General features: G+C 36.4%; 1 protein-coding gene across 4 annotated transcripts in view; it reads left to right on the plus strand.

Moving 5' to 3' along the window:
• Positions 1-26,274, plus strand: part of LOC129257999 (DNA mismatch repair protein Msh3-like) — a 93,083-nt gene that overhangs the window by 27,173 nt on the left and 39,636 nt on the right. For 2 of the 4 annotated variants that reach the window (XM_064097800.1, XM_064097802.1), the window contains exons 2-7: positions 4,779-4,908; positions 6,094-6,644; positions 8,102-8,336; positions 10,043-10,191; positions 13,014-13,177; positions 22,935-23,059. In XM_064097800.1, coding sequence (XP_063953870.1) covers positions 4,779-4,908; positions 6,094-6,644; positions 8,102-8,336; positions 10,043-10,191; positions 13,014-13,177; positions 22,935-23,059 — 1,354 coding nt within the window. Of the gene's footprint in view, positions 1-4,778; positions 4,909-6,093; positions 6,645-8,101; positions 8,337-10,042; positions 10,192-13,013; positions 13,178-22,934; positions 23,123-26,274 lie in introns of all 4 variants that reach the window. The other 2 variants (XM_064097799.1, XM_064097801.1) reach the window with 1 other exon arrangement.

Below are 26,274 nucleotides of genomic sequence, written 5' to 3' on the forward strand. Positions count from 1 at the left end.
ATTTCATCTTTTACATTATTACATTATTCATTATTCTATTTGTTTACCCTGATGTCACAATACTTGCCCCAACCCCATTTATGAAATTGATTACTCTCATAATTCAAGAAATCATTTTGTAAATAATTGAAATTGAAGCAATCAATAAACACATTCGCTTTGAATACGGCAGGTTAATGAAATTTGTTGGATCACCACCAGTGTGCTTTTAAATGGGAAGCCCTCCTTGCAAGCATTTTCCTTTGTATGTAGATGTGGGGTGTGGGTGTGGGTGCATGTGTGCATGCCCATGGATATACAGTGCATCCCCCAAAACACTATACACTTTTGAAATGGCTGCCAAATAAAAAAATATATCACTTCGAGGGGAAAGACTTATATAGAAAGGAAATAAAGTCAACTTTCAAATGACACAAAAAAGTTGGAAAACTATTCATGCTTGAGCAAGCACTGCCCACTGAAACAAAGGGTATGAAAATTAGGTGGGCTGGAACTAGCCATCCAATTTCTTTCAGGTCTTTTAGTTTGAAACTTGCAAAGTTGAGTGTCAGTTGTGATCAGTTTGTTGTTTCAGAAATTTTCATGCGTTATTAAATTGAAATTCAATGCATGAGTGATCATGAATCGCAATTTTTAGTGCAGCATTTTGACTTTATCATGTGGATCTCAGCAATGTGTTCATGAGAGTCAGGAGAATAGGGGGTAAGATAGGACTCAAGTAGGTGAAGTACATGTACATTGATAGGATAAAGGTCAACAGAACATTTAGCAACCCCTCCCTCAATCTCTACCCCCCCCCCCCCACTTCTCTCCTCCTGAGAAACTTAGCTCGGCTAGGCTGGGCAGGAATTATTAGCCTTCCATTTTTGTGAGTGGTTAGTCATTTGGAACTTGCAAAGCTAGGGGTGTTATGCTAAATTAATGAGTGAGATAAAAAAAAAATTTAGGCAAATTGAATTGAAAATTTAAATTTAATGCATGAGTGAACAGGAATTGTAATTTTAGTGTAGCATAGTCATCTTGTGGACCTGTTTGATGGTACCTGTTACAAGCAAGAGGGCGAGATATGGTAAGACTTGGTTAAAAGGGCATTCCTCTTCTTTTTGTCCTTATACAAATCAAAAGTCATATGTATCCCCCTCCACCTCCATTTCCCAGACTCCCCCTCTCTCTCTTTCTCACTTCCTGGATTGCAGCCTATTCAAAACTTAAATGCCAAGTGACCGGTGGTTGATGGTCACATTTTTTATTGAATGATTACCAAAAAATTGACTGATTTTGATGATTAATGAAGTAATTTATAAAAAAATTGAATATTTGATAGATTACATTACACATTGAAATAGTTGATTTATTGATAAATTGTTGATTAAATGATTAATAGGAAAAAGTTGATGCCCCAGTTCAGAATTTATCATTAAAACAACATTTTGCTCTACATGACAATAACAATCAGTCGCTCAGCAGGAGGGAGTGAGGGGGGGGGGGGGGGCTAAATGTTCTGTTGACTCTTATTCCATCATTTCATTTCATTTATATGACCATTTAAACTCAACATAGTACATGAACATAAATAAGTATCATACAAATCATCCATTGACAAACAAAATATTCAATTTCATGAGTAGTTGTTGACCTAGCAAAAAGTGAACTTAAGTTTGGTTTTGACAGGTACATGTATTTTTCAAAAGAGTAACTTTGATTTGGGAACGATGAGGTAAGTTTCTTACCTACACTAATAAAAAAGCTGTTAAAATGATGTGCAATATTTTTCTTACCACTTATTTTCACATTTCTATCATACATGTTTTGAGGTAGTTTATTATGTTTATTTCGACCAAGTATTATATTAATTTGAGACCATGTTTTTTCACATCATTTTTTAAAGTTATAAAATAAAGATTCATAATATTTCATTTTTTATGTTCTGATGATATTTGTTAACTTATTTTTATACTCTAAATATTTGTTTTTATGACTAGAACTAGGTCTCTTTATACTTTTTACATACATGTAAAAATGTTTATACTTCACCGAAGCCTTCAACCTACTTCAACCTACTTCAACCTACTTCTCCCACTTAAGTCCCATCTCACCCCTATTCTCTTGTCTCCCATGAACACATTGCTAAGATCCACGTGATAGAGTTGAAATGCCACCCCTAAAGTGTAATTTGTGTTCACTCATGCATTAAAGTTCTATTTAATAATTTATTAGACTTGCTTAAACAACAAAAACTGGTCATGGTTGATCATTATTTATCACAAAACCCTTAACTTTGCAAGTGCCAAAGGATTTGCCTCTCAAAAACTGACAGAAATTGGAAGGCTAATTCCGGTCCAGCCTAATTTTCATACCCTTTGTTTCCGTGGGCAATGCTCACTCAAGCATGAATAGTTTTCCAACTTTTTGGTGTCATTTGAAAGTTGACTTTATTGGCTTCCATATATGTAAGTGTTTTCCCCAAAAGTGATATATTTTTTATTTGGCAGCCATTTCAAAAGTGTATTTTGTGTGTGTGTGTGTGTGTGGGGGGGGGGGGGGACGCACTGTATATGAATTAAAAAGTTGAAGAAAAAAAACCTCATTGCATAATCAAATCATTGAAACTAATTATTTCTGTCTTTGATCAATCAATACTTTGGCAGATCCCATAACAAAACATGTACAAAACAAATGGTACAAAATACTAAGGAATACATAAGAAATTAAAAAAAGCAATAAAATACATTATTATTGACTTTGATATTAAATTGGCCGTACAGTTATTCATGATGACGTAAATATGTTATATGTACCAAAAATTATAAAACATTTCAGCTGAAATTATTACATCTTAGCATAATTTTCCAAAATATGCATAAATTTGCTTAATTAATTAGCTGCAAACGGAAATAACATATTTTCCCATATGGCATGTTATGTATGCAATATTTTGCAGTATTGCAGTCTTTGAAAACGAATATAAGTGAAGAACATTGTAGAAATAATATTCTGAATGGCCATTTTGTTTATGCAAATTAGGTGGTCAAAACATGATAAATCAGCTTGGGGACCGGTCTAATCAAATTCAGCATATTTGAATTGTGTGAAATAGTCTGGTTCCCAACTTTTACCCCAAAATGCCTCTAGTTTGTATAGGCCTCTTTTTCAAGAATGGCTCTCGTCTATCCCCAGAGCTGCCAACTTTTAAGAAAAAGTTTTATCATTTTTATGCCAAATTATGCCATTATGCTTTTGACCATAATTATTATGCTTTTGAGGTAGAATAGATCTGTACACATTTAAATAGGCCTACAGTCATAGTAATAAACTGCACTGTTGTAAAAGTTATTTGCCTGACTTATGCTTTATGCTTCACAAACAGGGGCGTTGATCCATTTTTCTAAATGGGGAGGGGGGCAAAATCATTTATCAACGTTTCAAAGGCGCTCGATCACACAAAACGAACAAACTCACCCACACACACCCCTACACACACACACACACACACATAGGCCTATATTATATATTTGCATATATACATGACTCATGAGAAAGAGACACATATCTCACCCTCAATAACAAATTAATGCGAGCACGAAGCGTGAGCTGAAATTATTTAGTATACTGACATGAAAACAGGAAAAAGGTTACTTTGTTTAGAACTGTTTGCCCGACTGTTTGTAGTAACTCATGAGGAGGATAGATGCATGTATGTCACTACACAGATAATGCGAATGCTGAAAGCGAGCTGAAATTTCTTCATATTCTGACCTGAAAGCTTTATATTCTAAACATTTTTGGTACCAATTATTAAGATGGGTATCTAGAAGAACAATAGATGCGAGCGCAAAGCGCAAGCTGAAAATTTTGATCTGAAAAAAATGACGGTTTAATAGACGTTTTTTTATACAGAACAAGATATATATCCAACAAAAGATTATTGCAAATCGAAACGGGAGTTCTTTTGAGGTTTAGAACTGAAAAGTGAAAACGGGACATTCTATTAACCTATTTAATCACGAAAAGTATGGGTTTTTGCTACAGAAATGATGCTAGCACAAAGAGTGAGCTGAAAATTGTTATATTCCAATCTGAAAAGAAATCATTTTGAGCACAATTTCAAATTAAAGAACGAGTTGGTATCTCAATCTAGCTGGCTGCTTTTTGTGTAACATTACAATCTTATTTTATTTTTGCACATGCGGAATTATTGAGGGGGCAAAACAATATGTCCCCCCCCCCAATATTTTCATTGGTGAGGCGATCGCCCCCCCCCCCCTGTCTCCTCAGGATCGACGCCTCTGTTCACAAAGGTTATGTACTTATGTACATGTACATGTATTCCCCTCGATACCTGACAGCCATTATGTAGGGTTGGCAAACTTGGCATTTATGAGCATTGTGCATCTGTTACCTCTTCTAACAAATTTATAGTACTGCATGGCACATATTTAACCATGGCTTTTCTCTCAAAATTATGACTTTTGAGCTGCTGGATTACTACTTTTTACTTTTAAAAATTTGGCAGCTCTGGGTCCCTATTATCTGGTGCCTATCCTGGACTACTAGGGGAAAGCCCTAGTGAAATGAGTTCTCTTCAGAAAATACTTTACTTATAGCAGGATGATATTGATGGATTACAAATAAGAATAGAATTATAAATGTTCATACATGTTAGTGGTATTAGAAGAAGCTTCAGTGTTTACAAAGATCGTGGGTATTGTATATATGCAAGACAGAAATCAATGAATGATAGGTTGTTTATTTTCATTCTTTATTCCCCTTTATTAAAGAATTTACAGTGCACATTATCAGGCGATACGTTCCCAAGAAAGCGATGTCGGTCTTTCGGGGAGGATGAACACTTCCACCAGAAATCTCCTAAACAGCTTAAATTAGATGGCAAAATCCTCTGTAATTCAGGTAAAATTAACAATCTTAATCTAAAATTAACGATCTTAACAATACTTCTGTATCTCATACAAGCCTTTTTGTATTGTCAGGCAGCATGTACTGTATGTCATCTACTTCAACAAATTGGCCAAGTCTAGTTTTTCACTTTTTGTGATTGGTGACACATAAGGAACCATTTTCAACTAGGTGACAAATTTATAATGGTCATTTTGACCATGTTAGGGGTCAATTTTTTAAAATTCCCCAATTGTTTTGAGTGATACATCATATTGTTCTTCTGTGTATCGAACCATGATTTACCCTTGGGCAATTCTATGATAAAGTGGACATAAAGTGGACATGATCATCAAATTTTCAACATGGTCAAATCATAATGAGTTTAGTATAAAGTTAAAGGAATGGATTTTCGAAGTTTGACCAGCTTATTGAAAATTGATGTCTCAATATGGCATAAATTAACATAATTCATTTTCAATCAAATATGTGACAAAAATACATTGAAATTAATGAGTTTACGTAGATAAATTTTAGAACAGAAGTGAAAGTTTTAACTTGTTTTCATTGTTTTAGGGTTGAATGACATGACTTGTCCATCAAAGGTTAAATTTTGCCATGCGTTATGGCTTCAGTGAACATTTCTTTTATTATCATGGATTGTGACACGGTGTTACATTAAAAACATTATGTTTTTAAACTTACATGTATGCAAAAACTACCAATTCAAAAAGCTTGTTACGATCGTCTGTGGTCGCGGAGTGGGGATGGCCGCATCCTTTCGAGAGAACCAGGGGAGCTTTTCGCGAAAGGGTGGGTTGAGGGAGGGGAGTCAAACAAATGCACCTTTTCGGGACAACCGGGGGAGCTTTTCACGAAAGATTGTGTTCAGACATTTTTGTCTCGCCCACCAGAGGTGGAGGCGAGACATAGGGATCCAAATGTCGTCCGTCCGTCACAAACCTTATGACACATAACTCCACAACTGTAAGTTGCTTTTCAACCAAACTTGGATGGTAGATGGACTTGGGGGACCTGCATGTTATGTTGATCTTGAAGTTTGGCACAAACACTCAAATGTGGTAAAGACATACAAGAAGTTTTTCCAAATGTAATGCAAACTGTGCTGCCATGTTAAAGACATAGGACAGGGTATTAATCACCTGCAGTGATATTTCTACTTATTTCTATGTCTCCTAGATTCCCAATATGGTATTCCTCCACTTTCAGCCGGTACCCTTAAGAAGCTGCATGCTTTTGCCTTTTCTAGCCAAGCAGAGTCAGAAAGCAATGAAATATATCAGAATACCAGCAAAACCCCTTCATCATCTTCACCTGCAAATGCTTCAAACTTTCCAAGCATTACTGAAGAGACAAAAGGCTCACGGTCATCCCAAGATTCAAATTCAGAAACAATCAAAGAAGAATCTTTGGCATCAAACCTTAGACCCTCAGTGGACTGTGAGTGTGGTACTCCAGCAAGTATTGCTAAAGTCTCTCAGTGTGCTGAATCACCCAGAGTTAAAGCTCTTGAGAACAACTCCCACTCAGGTAGTGCAACAACCTCGGTATCTGCTAGGATGATGTCACCTGGATCATCAGATAATGTCTTTGGTAAAAATGCAAGAGTAAAGAAGTCACAGTATACCCCTCTTGAGCAGCAGTTCATGAAGATCAAGGAGAACTATGCAGATTCTCTCCTTCTCGTGGAATGTGGATATCGATATCGTTTCTTTGGACAAGATGCAGAGGTAATGGTTTGAACTTGTTGCTTACTGGAACTGGGTTGGATGGTCCCTGTATAAAGTCTTTGGGGATTACAGGGCCCCGTTGTACAAAGAGTTACGATTGATCCGATCAATCGTAGCTCTATGAAAATCCATCAGTGACATAATTTTTTCTACAGGAAATTTGCAAAATGTCCTTTGTAATCAAAGGAGAACACTCCAAATTGTCAAGAAATCAATGAATTTATGGATATGGATTCATATCTAGAATTTTTTTTTTTAACAAACATACATTTCATATGTTGACTTTGCTGGCTTTCCATAGTTGCGATTGATTGGGTCAATTGTAACTCAATGGGGCCCAAATGTTCTAAGTAGTTGACAGGTTACCTTATTGCATCTTGGAATTTGGGGATCCCTGTATTAGGACTTTGGGGACTAAAGTACATGTAGTCATTCTGTTAACTCATTTCTGAGTGATAGTTGAGTGTCTGTGCATACTCCATCCACAGTCACAAGTCATGCTACGTTCCACTACCTTTCCCCTCCTAACTTGTTGATATATATTGATATTTCAGTACCACAAAAATCAAGGCAGAAGTGGAGAATCCTAATATTAAAGGTCAAGTCCACCTCAGAAAAATGTTGATTTGAATCAATAGAGAAAAATCAGACAAGCTCAATGCTGAAAATTTCATCAAAATCGGATGTAAAATAAGAAAGTTATGACATTTCAAAGTTTTGCTTATTTTTAACAAAATAGTTATATGAACGAGCCAGTTACATTCAAATGAGAGAGTCGATGATGTCACTCACTCACTATTTCTTTTGTTTTTTATTGTTTGAATTATACAATATTTCTATTTTTACCAATTTGACGATTAGGACCTCCTTGCCTGAAGCACAAAATGTTAAAATAATGGAATTACACGTGTTCAGGGAGGAATGAAACTTCATTTCACATGACAATGAGGAGAAAATAAAAATATTTCATACAATAAAATACAAAAGAAATAGTAAGTGAGTGATGTCATCAGTTCCTTATTTGCATACCGACGGAGATGTGCATATAACTGTTTTGTGAAATGAAGCGAAACTTTAAAATGCCATAACTTTCTTATTTTACATCCGATTTTGATGAAATTTTCAGTGTTATGCTTGTTGAATTTTTCTCTTTTTATTCAAATCAAGTTCTTGTTGGGGTGGACTTGTCCTTTAAGTGTTCAGGGGCCCGTTGCAGAAAGAGTTGCAATCAATTGCAACTCTAAAAATTATACACACCTTGATTTTCAACCAATCAACAGCGCGCATTTGGGACTTACGTTTAAACGCAACTCTTTCTGCAATGAAGTGTTCAGGTCATACAGTAGTAGTATGGCAATTCCTCTTTTTATGATACATTTTCCTTCATGAAATCTCTGCTCAGGTGAGTATTAAAATGGATGTTGTCAATTTTTAGTTACAGTCTTTCAATTTTATAGATTGCAGCCAAAGAATTGAACATCTTTTGTCATCATGATCACAACTACATGACAGCCAGCATACCGACACATCGTCTCTTTGTCCATGTCCGTCGATTGGTTGCCAAGGGATACAAAGTCGGTGTGGTCAAACAGATGGAAACTGCTGCCCTTAAAGCTGCCAGTGATAACAAGGGTCAACCATTTGAGAGGAAACTGACCGCTCTCTACACCAAGTCAACATTGATTGGTGAAGATATCCTTTATGTGCCTTCTAGCTATAAAATTGAGCGCCCCTTGACATTTGGGCTTTTTAATAACGGGATGAAACATGTGTATTAGTGCTTGTATATTGTCCTCAAAAACACAGAAACAGACCACAATATAGGATGAAAAACAATTTAGACACAAGAAGAAATTTATTAGCCTGATTTTGAGAACCATCTGTGAGACGCATTCAGCTTATGACCAGTTTTCTCAAATTCAAAAAGTCTGTTGGCTGTGTTGACTACCTTCTGCTGTGTGTATCTCCTATGCACTCATTGTGCAGGTCATATCAGGCTCATCCAGAGATTATGTGTACACACATAGTCATTGAAACCAATCCTTGATTTTCTTCAAACTTTGGTTTATATCTCCAAAGTTTTGAAATAGTTCCTGTATATAAAGGCCTGGTCACACCGCCCGAGCGTTGTTGGAGCGGTCGTGGAGCGGTAGGGAGAGAGGGTCGAATTTCGCTCACAAAATTGGGCAAAAAATCGAAAACAAAAATCGAAAACAAAAAAACAAACAATCGAAATCGAAAATGGTGAATGGTAGCGAGCGGTGATGATATTTTCTCTTCGCTCCACGACCGCTCCAACAATGCTCGGGCGGTGTGACCAGGCCTTTAGGGATGGTATTTTTACACCATAAGCATAGTTTAGCCCATTTTCGAGAACCAAATTGAGATATTTTTTAAAAATCAGAACAAAGTAAAGTGATCACTTTAAATTATTAAAGAGTTTAGTGTGACCTGGAGTAAATGTCTAGTACTGTAAATGCTGTTATTTTCGCGGGATTAAAATTTTGCGCTTGGCGGCTTCAAAACATATTCGCGGCTTCTTGAATTCGCGCTGCACACTCCATAGTCACGAAGTCACTTCCTTCTTCTCCATCTGTGAATGGTTTTAATTAACATTTCAGCGACAAAATTGTATTTTCTGATCATAATTCTAGCTCTAAAGCAGCGTATTTCACCATTGTTTTGATCCAATCATGAGATTTTGTGGCATTTAGCGCAACTTTTCTTTGCGGGCAGACATCGGGGAATGCAAAACGGAGGCACCACTGTCCTGGTATGGACGGCCGAGCACCGGGTAAGGACCGGGGGGATTACGGCTATTAAAAGTGCATGGGATAAATCAACAAACCTGGACAATCAACAGTTTCCAACATCTTCTTCAAAACTAAACAGATCTAAACTCTCACCAATCAAACAGCAAAAGCAATTTATATTTTAACCAAAATCATAATTTACATACCGATCTGTGATTGTTAAAAAAATGATCGCATTGCTTTGAAACAAATTCTCGCCATGCATATGATTTTGGAGCTCAAGCTTGCTTGTTTAAATGTCGCCATCTATAGGTCAAATTATTCAATCTCTTTGCCAAAATGATACATGCAATTGAACAGCCGTTCAAAACTTGCATTAAAAAAGATGCTCATAAATTCGCGCTTGCCGATTTTTCCGCAAAATCCGCGAATATGTCAATTTTTACAGTACCTACATGTACATGTATGTGCGTAAAAATGTAATCGATGACTACGCAGTACTTAGTCTACATTGAGTTTGAAGTACTTCATGTGTATCTTTAAAAATATGACAAGGGTTCACAAAAAATAAACAGTTTAATAGTCTTATACCTGAATATAACTAATGTAGTTACATGATTTTATTGTTTCTTGACCCCTCATTACATCTGGAGCCATCTTTTCAGACTGAGGAGTATACAAGCGATCAGATCATTTTCTCATCATCACCTACAAGTTATCTCCTCTGTGTATGTGAGTTCTCCGACAAAGAAGCCAAGAGCACTAAGAATGATCAAATACAGTTTGGACTTGCAGTAAGTTTTCTTTAAGATCCTATTATCCCAATCACTTTAATGAACATCAGCTCAATGCTTTATCTCCAGGGATGGTATTCTGGAACACTGTCATAACTTTTATCCTAAACTTTGTCATGTCTCTCTAAGATGTGACACTGCTATGATTGTCACAAATCAGTCTTCTGAACATTGTCTTTTCCCTGTCATACAGTATCTCTTTTCAGAGGCAAACCAATAAAAATCACCACTAGTTCCCAGTGGGAGCCCTCTAACCAATAGGAAGGCTCAGTGGCATGTGGGCGTATCCTCAATATTATTGTGCAACTGCGCGTATATTGATGTGCTAAATTACAAAGAGAGACAAGGAGCTGTGATGGATTCTTAAAAGAGAGATAGAAAAAAGGAGGAATTGGGCCTATTAATTGCAGCCTTAAAAAAAAGTTCTGAAAGTAGTCGTGGATGAAGAGTGAAACTTATACAACAACTAATCTTAATAATATAGTATGATTGACATTAGGCCAATGAAACTCGATGTTTCCCGTCCCATTTTTTCCAGCTCATAATGAGGAACCGATTTCATTTTATTCATTATTTTCCAGAAGATCAAAGTTTGACCTTTTGTAACCTTTTAACGCACTTTTATTTGTTAATTTGGACATTTTCTGCAATACACTCAATAAGTATGTAATATCTCAACATATACACTGTTTATTTCTTCATTTGAGTTATGTTTGAAATGGAGTGGATTGTATTGCTGTTTCATAATTATAGATCTATTAAAGGTGGCTTGGTAGTGGTAGGGGATATGTCACATATTAACACATAACACCGATTCTTTACTTGGATGTCCCTTTAATATTCCTTCTCACTGAGAAGCCTCCCTACCTTATTGACATGGACTGGACACACTGCAATGAGAGATTGGAGCAGGGTTTAAATACACAAATAAATATATTAAATTTTTGGCATTTTGTAAAATATTGTTAAGTATAGTACAAAAAATGAAATAGGAAATTTAAATCAGACAAACATGGATCTAAACATTAATAAATCCATTTATATTTTATCAATAAATTATTCAAAGGTTAATTTGGTCGGCTTTTCTCCAGCAGATTAACAAAACTTTTTCCCTACTGATACACTCTTAACAACACATCCGTAATTGATCTAGATCTAAATGCAGGGCCAGCGTCAGGTACATCAACCTGAGCCTCAGGGATGCTGACGGTGCACTCGAATTTCACAAATTTTCTGAAGTGAGTACATATTTCGTGTGCTATGCAACTATCAATATCGACACCTAGCTTGGACATTTTGAGAGATGACTCACCAACGTACACCGCGGTCATTTTTGCATTCTCATCTACATGATCTAAGTTTTCCTTCGCGAGGATCGCCCTAAAAATGTCACAAAAAAGTTTCCGTCTGACCGATGTTTGTGATCGTGTATGGCAACAGGGTGTTGCCATTTTGATGATTTTGAATAGTGACTGACAAGAACATCGTCAAATATTAAAAATCCTAGGCCCTTGGCCTTGGCCGTGTCCTTGCTCGGTGATCAGATCATATTGAGATTCTGCCTGCACCGTACACTGTACATGTACGTACATGCGTACTATCGCTGTTGCATGCGTAATTTGTTCAAAACACTGACCACATAAATCTTCGTGCATACATGTACTTACTGGAGCGCGGCGCGGGCACATTGTTGCATGGCCATGGCTTGGTTGATTCTACGAGTTTGACTATGGTTGAGCATGCAGCATCATTCCATTCACAAGGAAAAAAAAAAAGAAAAAGATTTACAGGTATTTACAAGATATACAAGTAATTGTGTGAGTGAAAAGCTTATATAAATGTTTTATATCAGTTTTGAATCTAGATCTATGTCAAAATAGTAAAATAATGAATTATTTTCAGAATTTGATTTTCAAACGCGGGCCAAATTTCATAATGTGGGCGGGCGACGGGGAAACTCAATATCGAGTTTCAGCGGCCTTATGTATTTCCAACAATTGATTGTTCATAGCATATCCTAAAAGCATTTTTTTTTTAAGAAGAAACCTTTTTGTTTATGATTATTCAGCGGGACATGTTTTAAGATTGTTTTAACTTCTTAACGATCTAAAATGAATTTCATTTACATTTAGGAATGAATCTATGTTCTCCAAGAAGAAATATAAAAAAATGCATTTTGTCGACAATGTCCGAAAAATAGAAAAAAAGTCACCAAAATCACAGATTAATGCATGATCGATAGGGACTTTTTGAAAATTTGTTTCAAAGTGCTAATGGCTTTAATAAATTTCATATATCTCTAGCAAATAATCCTTGTCGTCCGAGAAGAAATGTAAATGACAAATTGTTCCTGATAAAGATGGAATGGCAAATTAAAGTGGGCACGTCGTGGTATAGTGCTCCTGACTCTCGCCTTTCAAACAGAGGGTCGTGGGTTCGAAACCTAGCCATGGCATGTTTTCCTTCAGCAAGAAATTTATCCACACTGTGGTTCACTCAACCCAGGTGAGGTAAATGGGTACCGGCAGGAAATAATTTTCTCAAAACGCTGTGTGCACCTGAATCGGTAGCCAAGCTTAGTCGGGTATTGATAACAGCAGGGCCCGTTGGGAAAACAGTTTTCGGAACTGAAGTGGCTACCCTTGGTAAATATACCGTTATTATTATTATTATTATTATTATTATTATTATTAATAAAATGGAATAAAAGTTGCCATCTCAAATTGATATCTGTCGGGAAAAGTTTTAAGATTGTTTTAAGGTGTAAAATGAATTGAAATAATTTATTTTACTGTAATGAATCTACTTTCCTCTCTTTACAGGCAGTTCAACCAGCTACAGGAGATGTCATCTATGATTGTTTCCATGATAACATTAATCTCAGTGAGCTTGATACCAGACTGCACCACATTCAGCCAGTAGAACTTCTCCTACCAGAAACATTGTCAGATAGAACGGAGAAACTTATCAAGGATTTTAGAATGAGGTACAGGTATACATTTCTTTTAGTGTGTCTAATATTGAACTGATCTTAAATGTATATGGATAATGGGCAATTAAAATGTATTATTATAATTCATTTATATTTTGGTTAAGATGGTTTATATTTTTCTTAAAATTTTTCTGGTCCCATTCAATTGAATTGGGCTGCTTTGCATACATTCATAATGTTATATGCCAAAATAAAACAATGATCAATAATAAAGAATTACCATGATTTTCATAGAAGAAATCATAAATTTATGATTAAAACATGGAGAATATACATGTATACAGGCTCTATTCTACACTGAAAACAAATCTGGACAATATTGCCCTGATGTGAGTTGAGGGTACTGTATAAGCCAGGGGTATAAGCGTCGTGGTGTAGCAGTTCTGACTCTCGCCTTGTAATCAGAGGGTCGTGTGTTCGAATCCCACCATGGCCTAGCGTCCTTTGGCAAGGCGTTAATCCACACTTTGCCACTCTCCACCCAGGTGTTAAATGGGTACCCGGTAGGATGTGAAAGCCTATATGTAGTATGCCAAGCAATTGAGTCTTGGAACTCTTGTTGGAATGCTCCCCAGGGAGTGGAGAAGGTGCATACATTGTATGCGGGCATGCAAGGATCCGATGACCGGGGTAATAATATGTCTATAAAGCGCTCAGAGACGTCGTTCCGATGTATTAAGCGCTATATAAATGCAGAATTATTATTATTATTTTTTTTTTTTCTCAAACTTTTTCTTTGAAGGGCCAGATTAGACTCAGAGTAAACCTGAAACCAGGGTGAAGTGGATACTTAGAAGAAAAAAATGTACGCAAAGTGCAAAGACCCTTGCGGTCGGGGCCCTAGATGCGCAATCTTGCCCTTATTTTGGGAGCATTTAATCCAACAAATTTATAACAGTGATATGGAACGCAGGCAAAATTAGAAAAGATTTCAAAATACAGCGAGAGACAATATTAATGATAACAAAATTGCAGTAAAGTCTGACCTCTCTTATCCGGCCTCCCCTTATCCGGATCTCTCTATTATCCGGACGCACACTCGCCAAGTTTTTTTTTTTTTTAAATTCAATCTAGTACGTGAGGAAATGAGATTTCAATCTAAACTCAATCCTATATGCAAACTCACTTTGATTAGGGGAAGGCGGGGTAAGTTGTGACACTTTTTGCATTTTGCATGTTAGAATTGATATGACCAATAATATTGTAGAAATAAGTACCTTGCCTTTAACCCTCAATCTCCCGGGGTATTTTGATTCTTGTCATTCCCGGGGGGGGGGGGGGGGGGGGGCCATTAAGCCCCCTTAAGATCTCAGCCGTGGATTGCGCGATCACAACGAAAATTTGCATGATGGTTGAGAATGACGTAATCTACGCAGTTGCATTGGTAAATTTCACTGAATTCATATATTTTTATTTTATATGAATTAATTATGCTAATTTATTCATTAAATCATACTTTTTGCTCTGATTCACTAAATAAAGCTCCTAGAATGCTATTTTTTGGTGAAATATTCTTTATAGCATTCCTAACAATTGTGAATGAAAAAAATTCTGGTACCAAGACCGATTTCTTATGTATTTTATTGTTTTTTTAATTTCTTATGTATTTCTTTGTTTTTTTACTTTTTGTTTTTTATTGTTTTTTCGATGGAAATCGTTCCAGACTTAATTCTGATCATAAACAAGGCAAAATCAATTAAGTTTAATCATTAGAAGTAGAAATAATGATACATTTATGAATTTTGGCCAAATACACAATTTGCATTGGATTTGTACATGAAATCACGTTTATGAGCAATTTTGGGTCTGACATGCACTTACATAATGTTGCGTGATGTCGTAACCGCGTACCTGGGCATCACAAATTTGGTCTCAAAATTTGGGCGAGACTTGAAAGTAAAAAGTCAGTGAGCGGCGAGGTCAAAAAATTTTGCGCAGCAGATATATTGCGAAAATTGTCGAGGGGGGGCCATAATGGCCCCCCCCCCCCCCCCGGGAGAATTAGGGTTAAATTTGATTCTTGGGAAATATTTTCCACCTATATATAACTTTCTACCCCCACACTTAAAGTCAATGTGACCTTTGAAAAAAACGATGTCAAATGGCTCAACTTGCCCCATATATGGGGTAAGTTGTGCCCCCCCTCTGGGGTAAATTGAGCCACAAAAACTATGTACAAAATGTATGCAGGAAGAACCAGCATGCCATTTTTTTAATTTAAAGTCTTTTCACTTGCTAATTCGCTGTAAATACTAACATCCTCTATAAGTAAAAGAACTGTCATATGAATTTGCTCCTTTCTGCCTGCATATCAATGGCTTTTTTAACTGAGGTTTGTTTGTTTTTCTTATACATTACCATAAGAATTACCATGGGTCAACTTGCCCCATGTTGGTTGGCTCAACTTACCCCACTCTGAACTTCATGCAATATTTTCACATCCGCACATTTTTTATGCATCCATCTTGAAAAAGACCATGACAAGAATGAGAATCTATACCTGGACTAACAATATTTGTCTTATTTCTTTATTTTATTTAAAGACGTGTGTGTGTAAAAAGAAATGATCTATTTCACACCCTTTTTTACTTTTTTGGCAGAAATTTGTATTTTTCCCTCTAAAAAAGTACTTTTTGTTTCTAAGTTGAAAACAATGTGGTGGGCATAAGGGTTATGTAATGGGTCATCAATACATGACACCGCCTTAATGTCTGACTCATTCATTATTGGCCTGGGGGTGGTGGCTCAACTTGCCCCTATGCTCAACTTACCCCGCCATCCCCTACATATATTTTCCAATATAGTCTACCTACAACAAAATTATTTTTCATGAAAATATCTCACCTAAATCACCGAAAGAACTTAGGCATGATAATTTCCAGTAAATCAGGGCGCAGCGCAAAAATGTCATCACGTTTCTCATTTGCTTCCCGAGAAAAACAACCCATGTCTCGCTAGCTAAAGTTAGGCCTCAATACGGACAGCGCCATCTATCATGTTTGAGCTTACAGTCAGTGTAACAATGGCTGACATTGCGAAGCTGCAATACCCGCCGCGATGATCTAATTGTTAAACTAAGTTTCATTGAGTCATTTTCTTTCTTTCGAGGTATGCTTGATGTATACCTCAAACATTTTAGCAGGTAAATTATCCAACAGTTTTAGCCATCGATCGATTTCATTTCTGTAAAAATACCACCTATAGTTTGCACTGACACTGCAGGGAATACTGTCTGTGCGCCCACTACAGTAGATAACGTGTAGCTACCACCGTTGGCTTGGGGAGGCAGCCAACAGTGCAGCTGCGTGTATTTAATATTGCCTTATTGGGTCATCCAGATCCGGATAAATCCCTTATCCGGATTGGTGCTGGTCCCAACGTGTCGGGATAAGAGAGGTTGGACTGTACTTTGTTAAAAGGAATCTAGATTGTACCTATACATACCTGGTATTGGGGAGACAGATAATGTCTTAAAATTTTTGTAGTCTAAGTTGATTGAATAATAGAGCATGTCTGTTGTAGAATCTAATAAGGGTGTCAGTCTCCTAGTCGCTTTTAATATGGGAAAAGTGACACTGTCTGTCAGCAACATGTTGCTTGAACCTTGGCACAAAAGGTGTAAGGGAGTTAGTTCTTTAAAACGTTCATTGTGGAAAACGCTCTTTCGCACCTGTATGTACAGATCCAAACATGGTGAGAACAGCGTTGGTCATCTCATAAGAAAGTACATGTAGATCGAACAGACATGAAAGACTCCACTAAACTTTGTTTAAAAGTCAAATTTTTTTGACTGTCATTACTTTTATTATGGTAAGGTTTAACATGGATGCACAATGTAATCATATTGAGCTGTGTTTCATATTGTGACTTAAAAATGATTAAAAAAACCCAGCAGAGTCTCTCGGGCCGGATTGAGAAGCTCCACGGGCCGGATCCGGCCCGCGGGCTGTAGTTTGAGAACCCCTGGTATAAGCTGTTATTTTCGCAGGGGTTTTATTTTCACGGATTTTGCGAATTGCCGATCAGCCGCGAATTTAACAACACGCGAAAATATTGACACATTTCTTAGTCAGTGCCAATATTCCCAACAGCAAAGCTTTGCTATTAAAAAAATCATGTGTAGTGAAAAAATTGAGATATGCACCTCTATATGTACAAAAAATAAGGTTTAGAAAGTACAGTTAGTGATTCAAAAAGTTAGCTAGAATTTCACTTTTTTTTTTGGTTTCTCAAACAAAATCAATGCCTAAACTATTTTCTCACATAATTCTGTTGATATTTATTAACTCACTGTAATATTAAAATGTATTTTCCATGAAATATTTTGATTTTATTGTCATCTGACAACAAAACACAACTTTAATAGATTACTCTTACAGATCAAACTGTGACATGATGAATTTTCAGATCTAAAGGTACAAAAAAGTGAAATTTAAGCCACATTTTTCCACATTTTGTAATTGTTTTTACAAGGACATATTCATGTACAAAAGACACATCAGCATAAGGACTTTGAGGAGCATAGTTTTGCACATGATTTGCACTGTTTTGCTTCTTTGAGATGCTTTGGAAATGTCTTGTTCATCTTCCAATCGCGAATTTAATAACCCGCGAAAATGTTGGGACCCTCGCGATTCACGAAAAATTCTGTACTCGAAAATAACAGCTTGTATACAGTAATTCCAAATATTCATTTATTTTTTTACCACTATGCAGTCAGGACTCTCACTTAATTTTTTCTTTGGTTGCCAGCAGGGCAACCTATATTAATAATAAGTGATGCATCACACCAAAATGAGAGACAAGTCAGAATTTTTCAAATCCACTTTTATGAATGATTATTGTTCCCCATTTCATTATCTTTAATATGATACTTGACCCGTAAGAGTAAATATAAGCTTTTGAATGCGAGAAGAACTGGGCTCTTGGAAATCAAAATCAAGAGAAAAACATGTTTGAAGTTTGACTTCCGTTTTGACTCCGCGCCAGGAAAAAATTACTTTGTCACCGCTATGCTGACCAAGATGCTCTAGCAACCGCTTGCCAAAAAGGTGAAACGATTGACCAATGAGGAGACTTCAACTGCTGCGCTGAGAACAATAGTCAATTAGGACATGTGCGTTTGGGGCAAAGCAACAGTGATGTTGACTTTGGTTTTAATTTTTCGTGATTATACCAAGGAGTTTATAGAAACTTCTTGATTTTACAAGGGATTTATATATTCATCATAGAAATGAAAATGTTATGCATGTTCTACCTAGTTATTGTAAAAAAAAAAATATTTCGGATCTAAACCCATAGGGGGGATTCCGATGGTTTTGTTATGTTAACGTTGAATGTCAATTGCGTATAATCTATGAAGCGAGTCACTATAACTCTTAAATACTTGATAATAACAAAAATATTATGATATTGTAGGGTATAAAATATTGTCATGACACTTCATTTTTAATACATTGAGTTAAAATATTTAAAACAATAATAAACATAATTTTATTCTATATTTATTGTGACTTTTCCTCCCTTGAAATGTCATCACCAAACCAACACCATGGATGCATAAGCTTTCTTTTGATACATGTACCTTACAAAGATTAGGATACGGTTTATTGAGAAAAGATGTTCAATTGGAACAAGACATCAAAATATCCCTGTTAGTCACCCTTGACAATGGGGTAATCTCTCACATTAAAATCCCCCACAAGCTGAGCCCTTTTTGACAATGGAGTCAGGTTGAAATCAACCTAGCCCTGGTCACTATCAAAATCCTGCTTCACGAGAATGAAAGGGAAAATCACAGGGATTATTTTGTTTCTTTTTCTTTTGTTGCCATATAAAGACAGTCTTTGAACTTTGAAAGGGAACTTAATTGATATTTAATCTTTCAATGATAGTTTTCTGTAATGTGTATCAGCCATACACAACAAATCATTTAATGCAGCTGTTTGCATAGGTGGATCGAGGGGGCCGACGGGCCCACCCCCTCTCCTCATACCCCCATTGGCGTCGCTAACAAAAGAAAAATAGGGGGAAAGAAGAGAGGAGGAAAAACAGTTTGTGTTGATGCAGACGATGTCACCCAAAATCCGATCGTTTGGGGCCTCTTCTTCTCTTCTTCTCTACAAGTACAGGCCACCGTCTGGCGTACTGTTGTGCAGGTGCAATATATGTACAGTGTCTCAGATGAGGGGTCTAAAATAAACTAATGTCTAAGAGTGTGCAGCTTAAAAAAAGAGTAATAATTTCATTTTTTATTACTTACAAATGATAGAGTTGCACCATTTTTTAGGAAATATGGGCATAATAAGAGATTTCATAGGTTTAAAATGTGAAATTGTACAGTCCTTTAGGCGAAGTTACAGGAACAAACTTTGTAGCTGGGGTGTGCAGCATACTAGCACAGTACATGTACATGTATACGCCAGGTTCAACTGGTCATTTTCACCGGCACCAATTTGTGTGATTTTTTCTGGCGCCCGGGTGTACATGTAATTTTCGGAGGAACAAGGAGCAAAATTGCACCCGGCACCCAGTTAATAAAAAGCTTGTTCACATCACTGTATTCACTCTTGCATTGCCTGTTCAATAAGATATATATCTTGCTCAATAGGCTGATACATATACGTTGCTTAAAATATTAAGTTTTGAAATCAATATGCAAAACATATTTCAATTAGGATATCGGAATTTCATTATTTTGTTTGATTTACAAATTGACTTTTTTAAATGCTCTGTAAAATGTCTGTTTTATGGTGTGAATATCCACATTTTAGTTTGCGCTGTGCGTTCACATTTTGATTTGTTCTATGTTTCTATATAACAAACTACTTAAAATCCCCTTTTTACATGTAAGTTTATCACAAAATTTGGATTGCGATTTGCGCTCAAATTACATGTAATTGTTAAAGATATATTAACCCATGTATCCTATTCACAATAACAAAAGTGCTTACAATGTCCAGCTTTCACTCCTCAATATCAACAAATTTCACGCTCTCATTATGCTTTCCTATATTAATTAATAAGATAATATTTTCATGAATTCCTAATTTTCAGAAATGAATATCAACAAGTTTCATCTCGCAATTAGGAAGAGGAATAGGAAGATACATGTACATGTAGTCATCATTTTTGTCTCACCTGGGAAGCAGAGTGAGACTATACATGTAGGCGCCGCTTTTCCGGCAGCGGCTGCGTCAACACCAAATTTTAACCGAAGGTTAATTTTTTGAAATGACAGCATAACTTAGAACCTGGCCATAAGGTTAATCAAGTATTGCTGAACATCCTGCCCGAGTTTCAGGTCACATGACCAAGGTCAAAGGTCATTTAGGGTCATTGAACTTTATAGACCATGTTGGGGGAATTAACATCAAAATCTTAACCCAAGGTTAACTTTTTGAAATGTCATCATAATATATGGACCTAGTTCACGAAACTTGGACATAAGGTTAACCAGGTATTACTGAACATCCTGACTGAGTTTCAGGTCACATGACCAAGGTCAAAGGTCATTTAGGGTCAATGAACTTTGGCCAAGTTGGGAGTATCTGCTGAATTAGCATCATAACTTTGAAAGTTTATGGATCTGATTGATGAAGATGAAAATTGGACATAAGAGTGATCAAGTATCACTGAACATCCTGTGCGAGTTTCAGGTCACATGATCAAGGTCAAAGGTCATTTAAGGTCAACAAACTTTGGCCATGTTGGGAGTATGTGTTGAATTGGCATCATAACTTAAGGAAGTTTATGGATCTAACTCATGAAACATCGACAGAAGGGTAACCAAGTATGAATGATTGTGTTGCACATGTCTTAGGTCACATGATCATGATCAAATGTCATTTTGGATCAATGGACATAATATTTTATTACAGTATCATAATAGTGTTTTGTTCTGTGAATAATTATTCATAAGCTGTTTTCAAAGGAAGCACTGCTGCTGTATCGAATTGCATAATGCAGGCAAGACTGCTAGAGGCATTCCACTTGTTTTTAAATCCTGCTTCCTTTTATCAAATAATTATAAATAATTAAATGTTTCAGCTACCGGACACCCCCACCCCCAAACCTATAATACATTTTGTTTCTTTTTAAAAACAATACTCTAGATCAACTCACATTCATAACGGTCAATACTTTCTTTTGAAAATGCCATCTAATAATTCTCTTAATGAAAACATCCTCATCATGGGCCTATGATGAAGAGAATCTTAAACATGTGTTTGTTATTTTCAATGAAAATGACCGGGGGGAAATAATCCTCACAAACACACAGTCGTTTCGAATACTTTGTGTTCTTTGCTTTTATTTCGCGATTATAGCTTGGCTAAATAATCTAGATTAGGTATTATTCCATCTCCTGGTCCCGTTAATAATTTTTGTCTCACCTGCATAGCAGAGTGAGACTATAGGCACCGCTTTTCCGACGGCGGCGGCGGCGGCGTCAACACCAAATCTTAACCTGAGGTTAAGTTTTTGAAATGACAGCATAACTTAGAAAGTATATGGACCTAGTTCATGAAACTTGGCCATAAGGTTAATCAAGTATTACTGAACATCCTGCCTGAGTTTCATGTCACATGACCAAGGTCAAAGGTCATTTAGGGTCAATAAACTTAGACCATGTTGGGGGAATCAACATCAAAATCTTAACCTAAGGTTAAGTTTTTGAAATGTCATCATAACTTAAAAAATATATGGACCTAGTTCATGAAACTTATACATAAGGTTAATCAAGTATCACTGAACATCCTGCATGAGTTTCACGTCACATGACCAAGGTCAAAGGTCATTTAGGGTCAATGAACTTTGGCCGAATTGGGGGTATCTGTTGAATTATTACCATCATAACTTTGAAAGTTTATGGATCTGATTCATGAAACTTGGACATAATAGTAATCAAGTATTACTGAACATCCTGTGCAAGTTTCAGGTCACATGATCAAGGTCAAAGGTCATTTAGGGTCAATGAACTTTGGCCAAATTGGGGTATTTGTTGAATTACAGCCATAAATTTGAAAGTGTGTTGGTCTAGTTCATAAAACTTGGACATAAGAGTAATCAAGTATCACTGAACATCCTGTGCACATTTTAGGTCACATGACCAAGGTCAAAGGTCAATGAACTTTGGCCATAATGGGGGTATCTGTTGAATTACCATCATAACTTGGAAAGTTGATGGATTTTACTCTTGAAACTTGGACATAAAGAGTAATCAAGTATCACTGAACATCCTGTGCGAGTTTCAGGTCACATTATCAAGGTCAAAGGTCATGTAAGGTCAATGAACTTTGGCCACGTTGGGGTATTTGTTGAATTACCATCATATCTCTATAAGTGTATTGGTCTAGTTCATAAAACGTGGAAATAAGAGTAACCAAGTATCACTGAACATTTTGTGCGAGTTATAGTAGTTTTCAAAATCAGCACTGCTGCTATATTGAATCGCGTGATGCAGGTGAGACGGCCAGAGGCATTCCACTTGTTTGACAAAAAGCACGCTTTTCAAAATACCTTTGGAGCGTGATGTTTCTTTCCGAAGCTGTCTCCTTGACTTATCGATCGAGCGAGCGCCTGGCCGCTGTTCACTTCATCATGTTAATGAAGAGCCAATCAACAATGAAATGTCCCATACGTACATGTAAAGCACACAAATACTAGAACTTGCCCTACTCTAGACTTACAATGTAGAAATGTACACCAAAAACGGTGTGCATTTTAATGTGAATATTTTTGTTTTATAAAGCTGTCTGACTGAAGATTCCATCAGAATAGAACGATTACCAGCGGATGTTTTCCAGTTTACCAAGGCAGTAGAGGAAGTCTCATCTTTTTATTGCAACCAGACTAATACCCCCAATAAGGCTACAGGTGAGATAATCAGTTTGTCTCTTTATTGCAACCAAACCAATACCTCATTGGATAAGGCTACAGGTGAGATAAACGGTTTGTCTTAGGGTGTGTTTATGCTTGAAATTTGATAACAAAACATTAAAAAAAGTTATTTAATTTAAAGTCAAGCAATATTTGGTGAAAACAGTTCAAATGTATGTCATCATGAATATTCATTAGGTTAGCTGATGAAGTCATCTCCCCACTTTCGTTTTTCTTAATTTATTATATGAAATCATAATCATTTCATATTTTCATACATTGAGATTGGTACATGTACATGTACAGTATGTCTCCCTAATTTGATAAAGTACTGTAAGTTGCAGCAATGAATATCAAATGCGTTATTGAGTTGTCAATTAATCCGTTTATTTTATTCTTGGAGAACAAATTTTGATTAAACATAATTTTGTATTTAACAGGTGGGGACATGACATCATCAATTTACTCATTGAATATTCATGAAAACATGCATAGTGTCAAAGATATGTAGAGGAAAGTGTTGTATATGGCGATACACAAATAAAAACGAATCGTTCAGAAATTGAAAAGTTACAAGTTAGATCGAGTTTTAATTCAAGAAGACAAATCGTCTACACTTTTCTCCGTCTCTCTCTCCTGTCTCTGACTGTGTCTCTATATATTGTCTGTCTGTACCCTCTCTCTCTCTCTCTCATGTCTCTTTCACTCTCTCCTCCTCCTGATGAACTCTCAGAAAGCACATGGTATGGTCTGTAGACACGACCTTTGTTCAGAGTGGGTTCAGTTTACTATCCCTTATGCATAATAACTGCGAAATTATGTGGGCAAATAATGCCCTATACAAAATGTAATTATTCTGGTTGTGAACATATACTGTACGTTACATTAATGATTAGAAATAAAGGAATAAAATGAAAAGATTAAAATAATAAAGTTGGCCCGATTTTTGTCTCACCTGCATAGCAGAGTGAGACTATAGGTGCTGCTTTTCTGACGGCGGCGGCGGCGTCAACACCAAATCATAACCGAAGGTTAAGTTTTTGAAATGACAGCATAACTTAGAAAGTATGTGGACCTAGTTCATGAAACTTGGCCATAAGGTTAATTAAGTATTACTGAACATTCTGCCTGAGTTTCAGGTCACATGACCAAGGTCAAAGGTCATTTAGGGTCAATGGACTTAGACCATGTTGGGGGAATCAACATCAAAATCTTAACCTAAGGTTAAGTTTTTGAAATGTCATCATAATTTATATGGACCTAGTTCATGAAACTTGGACATAGGGTTAATCAAGTATTACTAAATATCCTGCTTGAGTTTCACGTCACATGACCAAGGTCAAAGGTCATTTAGGGTCAATGAACTTTGGCCAAATTGGGGGTATCTGTATAATTACCATCATAACTTTGATAGTTTATGGATCTGATTCATGAAACTTGGACATAATAGTAATCATGTATCACTGAATATCCTGTGCAAGTCTCAGGTCACATGACCAAGGTCAAAGGTCATTTAGGGTCAATGAACTTTGGCCAAATTGGGGGTATTTGTTGAATTACCATCATACATGTAACTTTTAAAGTTTATTGATCTTGTTCATAAAACTTGGACATAAGAGTAATCAAGCATCACTGAATGCCCTGTGCGCATTTCAGGTCACATGACCAAGGTCAAAGGTCAATGAACTTTGGCCATAATGGGGCATCTGTTGAATTACCATCATAACTTCGAAAGTTTATGGATCTGATTCATGAAACTTTGACATAAGAGTAATCAAGTATCACTGAACATCCTGTGTGAGTTGCAGGTCACATGATCAAGGTCAAAGGTCATGTAAGGTCAATGAACTTTGGCCATTTTAGAAGTAATTATTAGATTGCTGTCATAACTTTCAAAGTTTATAGATATAGTGTATAAAATGTGGATATAGGGGTAATCAAGTATCACTGACAAGCTTTAGGTCACATGATCAAGGTCAAATGTCAATGAATGTACAGGTAGTATTGTATCATTATATTAATGGTGTTTTTTCTGAATAATTATTTTATAGCAGTTTTCAAAGTCAGCACTGCAGCTATATTGAATCGCGTGATGCAGGTGAGACAGCCAGAGGCATTCCACTTGTCTCCAACTCTTTTGCTCAATCTAGCCCCCCCCCTCCAATACATATACATGTACATGTGTCTTTCCGTCTCTCCCTTCTCTCGATCAACTATCTTTCTCCTCTCTCTCTTCTTCCTCCAACCTCTCTCTCCATTGTTGCCCCCTTCTTCTTCTTTAATATCGGTTGTGGATTGTTTATCAATATTCCACAAAGCACATGCCCTTATTCAGGGTTCAAATAGGGGTCAATGTTCGAAGTGCATCTAGTCATTGACCTACATGTACTACAAATATGATTCAACTCCAGTTGTGGCTTGCACAATAAATTCATGGTACAATCAAATTGATAGCGATCGAGTGGCGGTTATGTTGGTGTCATCTCCGATCCCCCACACAAACTTTCGTGTGAGATTGGTGATTTTATGATATCAAAGCAATCTACAATTATTATTCAACAATTTATATTTGCTTATAAGAAAGAAAAATCATGTGAGTAGTGGAATCATCTGTTCATGAATTATTGGTTGAAATTTAGACAACGCAAGTCATGATACATACATACATACATGTAGCTGGCTGTTTGTGTTTACAATGTGTAGACGATCGAAAAACATGCCGTGTATATGTGCTTCAAAAATGGACTTTCAAAACGGGCCTAATAAGAGTATTAAAGTATTACTGAATATCCTGCCTGAGTTTCAGGTTACATGACCAAGGTCAAAGGTCATTTAGGGTCATTGACTTAGACCATGTTGGGGGAATCAAAATCAAATTCTTAACCAAGGTTAAGTTTTTGAAATGTTGCCATAACGTTAAAAGTTTATAGATCTTGTTCATGAAACATGGATATAAGGGTAGTGGTATATCACTAAAAATCCTGCATATGTTTTGAGTCACATGATCAAGGTCAAAGGTCATTTAGGGTCAATGAACTTTGGCCATATTGTGAGTATTTAATGAATTGCTGATCATAACCTCGAAAGTTTATGTATCTAGTTCATGAAACTTAGACATACATGTAAGAGTAAGCAAGTATCATTGAAGTTTCAGGTCGCATGACTAATATCAAAGGTCATTTAAGGCAAGTGAACTTTGGCCCTGTTGGGGT

The sequence above is a fragment of the Lytechinus pictus genome, chromosome 3 (assembly GCF_037042905.1).
Source record: "Lytechinus pictus isolate F3 Inbred chromosome 3, Lp3.0, whole genome shotgun sequence".
Taxonomy (NCBI): Eukaryota; Metazoa; Echinodermata; class Echinoidea; order Temnopleuroida; family Toxopneustidae; genus Lytechinus; species Lytechinus pictus.